Raw genomic sequence first — 8,548 nt, 5'->3', positions numbered from 1 at the left:
TAGCCACCTCTGCTGTCCTTTTAAAGCCCTTCCTGAAGGACGCCAAGGTCAAACAGAGCCTTGTCACGGTTGCTACAAACTCTGAATTCCAAAATCATCTCACTTTTCAAGGTTTTCCAGATCCAAATTGACACGTTTCCTTGATCTTCCAGACACAAATAATTCCAAGGTCCACTTAGTGGTTGCTTTTTGGAGGGAAAAGAGGTTGTCCATGCCATTCAAATGTCACATTAGCAAATGAACGCAGTTTTAATTGTATACACGTGTTTGTAAACAATTGCTGTGGATTTACCCTAAAACTTTCAAATGTAGGCAATCAAACTTGTATGCAAACAAGTGTAAATACGTTTACTGTAAAAAGTCCAGGTTTCCATGAAAAAGAAAATCAACCAAATTTTTTGGTATAAAATGTTTTAGCATTTTTTTTTTTTTTTTTTTGGATTCCTTATGTCAGGGGAAGCTGTATTTCCCATTTAATTTTTGCTGAAAAAAATTCCATAATTATTTTGTGTTTTCCTTGACTTTCAGCTGTAGCAACCCCGCTCGTAAACCCCAGAAAGTGCGCAGACGGTACCTTGATGAGCGTGGACAGGCTGCTGGAGGTGGCCGACTGGAACTGGATGCCGCCGGCAGCGTCCGCACAGCCGCGGCCGGTCGACAGGTTGACGGGCCCGCCGGAGCGGGGCCTCTCCTCCGGCACCAGCTCCTGCTTGATGGGGATCAGGGATATGGAGGGGGTGACGACGGCGGGGGCGTCGTGGTCCGCTTGCAGGGGCCGGCCGGCGGCGAGGCTGCTGGACGGAGCGTTCGAGCTGGAGTCGCCCGAGTTCGGGGAGCTCGGGCAGTCCCCGTTCAGGGGCTGCTGCGGGGGCGGGTCCCCGGAGCTCGACTGGGGCGCCGTCGCACTCCCCGGGTCGCACTGGGCCACAACCAAACATTCAATAGGGTTTGTGCTCCTTAAGGGGGTCATGGTAGTTCATTCATCAGATCACTATCCTTCCAACACGATCCACAATCAACACGAAGCACAATTTTTTCACACGTAGAAAACTGTGCGAACGTACATTGCGCTGGTGGGTTATCTCTGGGAACTTAAAACACTCACCACCAATCAATGCATCTTTCATCATTTATAAACTGAATTTTACATTGTAAAATAAAATTAGGAATTTCAAGTGAATTTTATTGCAATTTGTGTTTTTGCCTTTCATTTTTATGTTTTTTTTTTTTTTTTTCAATATATAATTCATAGTTCATACCTTTTCACATTAATAAAAATTGAAGAGATTTTGAGAAGCTCTTTAATGATTTGACTAGGTATTTAAGTATGAACTATAGATGAATATAAATAGATTTATTTTTTACTAATATAGTTCAATCCCAAAAAAAAATTCCTCTGCTTCATTATTAACACAAAAAATGCAGGCACAAAGACTATTTAAGGAACTAAATACCACTGTGAAACACCAGAAAGTGCATGTACGAAACATTGCTTTTCTGCCATGGAGTTCAAAACAAAATACCTATTAAATTATCCACACAACACAATGTATTTTAAATTGTTTTTAATTTTCATACAACTGGAAGAAAATGCTTATTAGGGAGTTTTATAGGTTCCATGGTGAAATATAACGACATTTAAGGGTCCTTAAGGAATACAAATCAAATTAAGGACTTTTAAAGGTAATTAAGGAGGCATGCAATCTTGCTTATAGCAATTAAAATATTTCACTGTCATGCACACAGAGACGGTCCAGGATGATCCAGCACCCATCAGGATGACTACAAGCTCCAACTGCACATCTTCTCTAAGCATACCTTTTGTCTCCGTGGCCAACATATGCAACCCTGCCGCCCCCTTTTGCCCTTACGCGACAACTTTAGAAACTGATCCGTCACAATGAGGTTTTAAGCAAACATTTTCATCGCAATTGAGTAAAGAGTTTCAGATTTTGTAGTTCTTTATTTTTCCTACAAGAAACATCTCAAACATTACTACACCCAGTTTGGTATTCTTATTTTAACCAAAAATTAAATAAAAACTTGGCAAATATAATCTTAAACCACCAGTTATTGCTGATCCTCTCACCTTGAGAAAAATTTAAATTGTCTGCAGCAAATAAATTCTTCTGCTCCCACTAACTCTTTAGCAAAGAGAATTACAGTAGAACCCTGTTATAATGTTCCTGCATATAATGTTTTCCTGCTTATAATGTCATATTTTTAAAGTCCCAATATTTCCCCCATAAGGACAATGTATTTATTTCCTGCATATAATGTTCATAAATAGTGTAATTTCCTGCTTATAATGTTTGCTTTCTAACACTCAATAAATGGGGAAAAAATGTTTTAAAACCAAATTATTCCAACACTTACGATAAAAAGTTTCCTTTATGTATGTTTATGTTTACAATCACTGCCATACAATACATGAAGTTTGTTAAAATACAATTTTATGCAATATACTGAAGGTACACAATGTTCATAGTTACGTGTCAGTTGGCACCCTTAGTCAACTCTTCTCTTCCTTGCCATTCCAGTGGGTATTCAGATGCACGTACATAGTCCTACGATATTTAAGTTGCCAACCATTGAGCGAGGGCATAACTAAAAGTGTTTTCTATTGCCTACAAATAATTTTTTTTCTCATTCATATGTAGGAATCCCAAAATTAAACATTTTCAGGTGGCGAAGGAGTAGACGTTCTCACTCTTAATGTTGTTATCATGAATCATGAGATAATTTTACAAAAAATGTGGCAGTGTATCTTTAAAGACAAACAAAATTTAACCAGGGAACAAGATGAAGTTGAAAAATTGTTGCTTGTTTCAGAAAAATCATGTATCAAGTATACTATCTTTGGTTTTAACATTAAAGTTGTTTACATAGCTTGGTGAGTCCATTGGTACAAAGCTCGAACATTGTTAAGTTCTAAATTGAGATTTCCTGCTTATAACGTTTTCCTGCTTATAATGTTTTTTTCTTGTGCTCCCTTGAAAAACATTATAACAGGGTTCTACTGTATTAGATAAAACTCTTAAGCTACTTAGGTGCAGACTAATAACCGCCATGTCAAAGGTTGAGTGCATACAATGTCGGGATAGGTGTCTACATCATACACATGCAATCACAGCAATAGAGGAATCTAGCTCAAAAATGCATCTTTCCCATGTTGACAGTGATTACCTCCAATGTGATTTCTGTGAAACACATCCATAACGTGTAAAAGAAAGCGAGAAATTAAAAGAGGATACAAGAAAAAGATAACATAGAAAAAGATAGCAAAAAAGCGAGGGGGGAGAAAGAAAAAGTAAGATAGAAGAGTAACAGAAAATGAGAGGTAGAAAAAGAGATACAGAGACACACAAATATCAAGAAAAACAGAAACAAGAGAAATAAAAACAGAAAGATAAAGAGATAGAAAGAGAAGATTTTAGTGTGCTTTAAGCAAGCGCAGATATAAGTATGTATCCGTTTTTGCTAATCAATTTCAAAACCACTAAGTAGTTTATGGAACTGATGAAAAAAAAATGGGTGCGTGTACTTAGGTACGCGCGTAAGAAGTTATCCTACCTACTTCTTTGGCATCATTAAAAAATTAGTTTTTAATTGCATGCAAAAATAGTGCGTGGAGTCCCTCTGCGCGGAAGAAGTGAAACTTCGTAATGTGGAAATGAAAATAGGAAGGAGTAGAAATTGATTTTTAGTGAAATCATATTGTATCAAATCAAACTAAAAAAAAATAAAGCAAATAAATTTGTAACGATTCATAGATTTATTTTCAGAGAGAGAGACCTATTGAATGTCTATAAAACAAACTTTTTTATGAGAGCAGATTTTCATGAAATAAATCATGAAATCATTCAACGATAAAAGCTGTTTATTTAATCAAGTGGACGGGTTCGCCCCAAGGAGAAAATTGACGCGGCGAGACCTCGTGGACATAGAGAAATGACACACACTCACTATTTGTGTGTCTATGAAACATTTTTTTTTTCTACAATTTAAATTGTAATATACAAAAAGGGTATTGAAAATTGAAGCAAATATGGCGACACTACAAACTGTCAGGATCTTTATTTTTTTCTTACTCTCTACTTAGTTCCTTACAATAGCATTCACTCTCGCTCTCTCTTTCTATTCCCCCTCCCCAGGAGCGTTAAACGTTTAAAGCAACCTTGTTGGAAGTCGCATTAGAAGTGCCTATAACTTAAACAATTTTCAGCATGAACCAGGTGATGATATTCTGTTCAAAAAAAAAAAACTACACATACTTAAGGAAACAAAAATTGTGCAAACAGATAAACCACAGAGGTGCAGGCGACGTACAGAACACGCCTGGAGACCTGCTGGCTTACCGCCGCGGAGAACGACGCAGGGGCGTCCGCCATGGATATCTCCACGTGAGGGGTGAGGAAGTGCATGGGCGGGGTGGCGTTGTCGACGGAGCGGGCGCCCAGCGAGTCCCCGCTGTCGCTGTACGCCGCCGACACGTTGGCCTCGAGCGGCGAGCAGTGGCCGCCCGGCAGCGCCGACGACACCGCCTGCGAGCTCGGCCCGGGGTTGTCCAGGTCTATGCCGTGCCTGGGGACCAACCGACCAGCCGCGGTGAATTTCCAGCCGTCGAGCGAGCAAAATAAAGACCTTCAGAAATGTTTCATAACTTGGCTCGAACGTAACACACACAACATTTGCCGGTAAAACATCACTAAGAATCTAGGTCCGTTAGGTCTTTTGAGAGGGAGGGGCAGGGAGAGGAGAAAAATCCCAGTGACCCTTTTGAGTTTCAAAATGTTTTTTTTAATTCTTGGGATTACGCCGATATTACAAGACTATTGTTAACGGAATTCACAAGAAATCTTGCTTAGTTATATGATGTACACAGATCTCATTTACAGTTAATAGCCACAGCAACGTTTACAGTCTTTAGATTTCTTTTTTTTTTAACTGTGGGGTTAAAAAAGTTTCTCTCGACAGCCCTGGGTCTGTACCGAAGAATGTAAACTACCTGCTACCAATCAATTCCATGTGACTTTGATCACTAAAAGTGAGCATGCAATGTGATCTTTAATTTTGTTTTATAATAAAAAGGTTGTAAACAAATCACCTTGAGAGAATTTTCACCATCGCTGATACCAGCTAATCTGACCACTTTCCAAAGTGGATTTTTTTTTTTTTGGTCAAGAAACATTAAACAAGACACTCCTTGTCCCTGTACTAACACATTCTATGGTTCTGCAAAATTCTATGATTGGCCACTATATGAATCTTTTGAGTTTAGTGTTTTCTAGGGTGTATCACGGCTAATGGCTTTGGCCTCGAGGTCGCATTACTGCGCTGCAAACGTTTTTGTTTGCTGTATGTTTTCATTTCAGTAGGTATTGTGTTTTCTATTGAAGTGAAAACATCCATTTGCTCATTACAGTGATAATCGTTCAGACTTTGTGTGACAAAATACTATTAGATTTGAATCGCTACAAACTACGAGACTAATAATGTGTCAACAATGGTTGAGCCCACAACAGACAGATCATATCTGTATGTGTTTGTCGCGAGGTATTTGTTTTGCCTGTGACATCATTGTATCAGCGTATGCACATTCGCATGATTATTAAATTACATATTAATAGAAAACACTTATGATTTTATCCCTAATTTTTCATGAAATTCTACAGCGCTGACCCAAACCGCACCTTTCTCTGGTTTTTTCATAGCAAGTTATATAGAAATTTTGCCTGATTATCGGAAGTCAATATAGTCAACAAGAAAATCAAGGAAAAATAATATACAGAACAATATATTTATACAGCATTCGTAAGCCTCCTAATAGCCTTAAAAAAAGACTTTACTTGAATAAGGACCCTTACAAGTTTTTTTGGCATCTATCAAACTTGACACCACCTGAAGTACAATCACAAAGCTTTTTCACATTAACAACTTAGGTTAACATAATAGTTTCACTAGACCAAGAATTGTGGACCAGATAGAGGTCTGGGGAATGTCATAAAATTAAAAAAAAATTAAAAAACACATTTATATTATGATGCATACTTAGTCATATTTAAAAAAAAATTGTAGGGGTACAATTACCCTAAATATCTCACACCCATGGTAAACAAATTATTAGGTACATTTTGAAGTTCCTTACACATAAATCTCATATTTACTTTACAAATCTCTATATCCATCACTATGCTAAGACTGCATCAGAGGACTCCTTACTCTTCTAGTGATTTTAACAAACAATAATTCAAATCAGGTACTATCTACCTACGTCGGGATGCGAAAACAGGAAATACAACTATACTGATGAAATGACAATTCTTGAGCACAATATAAAAACCAAACAAAAAGGTTTTGAAAAACTAAAGAATTCTTTACATTCCCCATGAAAAATAATTAAGAAAATTGTAACAAAGAGGGGAAATTTGATATCCTGGGTTGACTTTGATGCTTCATGTTTTACAGAATTTAATAATTAATTACTCGGGAAAATTTCATAACTTACATTTTCCCCAGTAGCCAGTTCGATTTCTACGCCAAAAACTCCCATGTGCCTAAGTTTGCAGGTATTTTGTAGGTTTTTCACATATCTGTGTGATCATAACTGAAGAGTAAAGCTGGATATGTTATGTCAGTTATATACATAATACTTAAAATGATTATAAAAGTATTAAAATTCTCTCGAAAATCTTTTTTTTTTCTCCATAAGGTAGGTTTTCGCACAACTATGAGAAACATAACTGACATTTAAAATACTCTAAAATCTTTAAAAGGTATTCATTCTTGCAAAATAGTGTTTTAATTTGGAAAACTAGGCCATTGTGAAAAGTCTGGAAGTTCAGGTAAATAATTTTTTTTTAAATAACAATTTATGATTTTTGATGGAAAATTATTGATATCACAGCAATTTAAATTTCACAGCAATTTGACTTTAGCTACCTTTTTTTTTTTTTTTTATGCTTTTCACCCCACTATTTTCCTCAACTTTATTTTCCTCCCTACTCACTTGAATATTTCAGAATATAGTGGGGGTTCATAGATGCCCCTTTGGGGGCTAATCACGCAACATTAGTATTACTAGTCCATTTTTGGAATTTTTTTCCTTTTTCATGGGAAAGCTGGTCTCATACAAGATTACCTCGATTAACTTGATTTCTTATTGTCCTTATTCTAGACAATTAGTGCTTCTGATAATAAATTCATAGAATTAGTAAGTATTTTAGCATATTCAGTTAATACTTTTTTTAATTCACCAACACTAACACAAACAATTACTTCATGCACACATACTCCACAACAAAATACCTGTTAAAGAAATGCACTCTCAGAGTCTTCATTGAATTGGCCCTGTAGGTACACAAAGGACATGACTTAACCATGTCATGCTGTCCAACATGTTCATTTTGGAAATGTGCCCTCATGGCAATCTGCCTCTGAAATCCCCTGTTGCAAATAGGGCAATGGTAAGGCAACGTTTTGGTGTGGGTTGTGAAATGTTCCGCCAAATGATCTTTTCGAAAGAAACGTTTCTGGCACACTCTGCATTCGTATGGTTTCACGCCTGTGTGACGCATCTTGTGCCGGCGCATGTTTGCCCCATTCGAAAACTTCATATTGCAAACATCACATTCGAAAATTTTACGGTCATGATTTCGGAGACCATCCGCAGTAGCATCACCATCCCCACCGACGCACTGGGCCAGGTGAGCGAGCAAGGCAGTGTGGGTAAGTGTCTCAAAATTTTCACACCTGTCGCACTGATGCAAAGCAAGAACGCCGTCGCTGGAATCGTAGTTTGTGTTTATGGACCCATCTGGCGCCCCAGGACTTATTCCGCCACCAGATTGATCTGCTTCGTTATCTTGATCGCAGCCTTCTTCATTACTATTGCCACAGTCGTTTGGAGTCCCCGAGTCAGCTTCATTATCGTTTTCCGGTGTCCCATTGGTGGAGCTCCTGTCTGGCTCAGCCATCCTCCACTGCCACCACTAGCCCACTACCTACAAAACAAAAACGCACACATAATAAATCCTCTGTAACAGGTAACCCTAATGATTCTTATCAACACGATGTAATAAAATATTTTTTTTAATTATTTTACAACACAGGCTATGCAATTTTTGATTTTACAATGTTCCTTCTCCATTTGACGTCAGAAAAAACCATGTATATGGATTTTAAACTATTTCTAACTATATTACAAAACATGCGCATGACCCGACAACACTATACTACCTGTACATCACAAATGTGTCATTAGTTCAATCCAGGTTACTAACAGATGACAGAGTTTGCTGTTTAAATGCAACGAAATTTGGACCTTAAGTGTAGGAATAAATGGACATCAATAATGTGTCAGCTGCAACATACAAGAATACTCACATATCCCCATTAATATGTTCTTTGTAATTTCCCACATTTGCAACTACATTCAAAAACAACACCTACTTCCCGACTTCATTTTTGTTGACCGCATTAATGCGGTGACCTAACGGAAGCAGAAACTTTTTTTTTATTGCGCAAGAGTGTTCGCTTCTACGATGTA

General features: G+C 37.6%; 1 protein-coding gene across 2 annotated transcripts in view; it reads right to left on the bottom strand.

The window, feature by feature from the left end:
* Nucleotides 1-8,547, bottom strand: part of LOC134531900 (zinc finger protein ztf-16) — a 32,464-nt gene extending 23,917 nt beyond the window's left edge. Inside the window, exons 1-4 of one of the 2 annotated variants that reach the window (XM_063367922.1) lie at nucleotides 8,386-8,547; nucleotides 7,309-8,003; nucleotides 4,359-4,584; nucleotides 575-919 (exon numbers count right to left, since the gene is read on the bottom strand). In XM_063367922.1, coding sequence (XP_063223992.1) covers nucleotides 575-919; nucleotides 4,359-4,584; nucleotides 7,309-7,976 — 1,239 coding nt within the window. In that variant the 5' untranslated portion in view covers nucleotides 7,977-8,003; nucleotides 8,386-8,547. The remainder of the gene's footprint in view (nucleotides 1-574; nucleotides 920-4,358; nucleotides 4,585-7,308; nucleotides 8,004-8,385) is intronic. The other variant, XM_063367921.1, reaches the window with a different exon arrangement.
* Nucleotide 8,548: the final 1 nt, after the last annotated feature.

Source organism: Bacillus rossius, chromosome 5, assembly GCF_032445375.1.
Source record: "Bacillus rossius redtenbacheri isolate Brsri chromosome 5, Brsri_v3, whole genome shotgun sequence".
Lineage (NCBI taxonomy): Eukaryota > Metazoa > Arthropoda > Insecta > Phasmatodea > Bacillidae > Bacillus > Bacillus rossius.
This window is presented reverse-complemented; position numbering and strand designations above follow the sequence as displayed.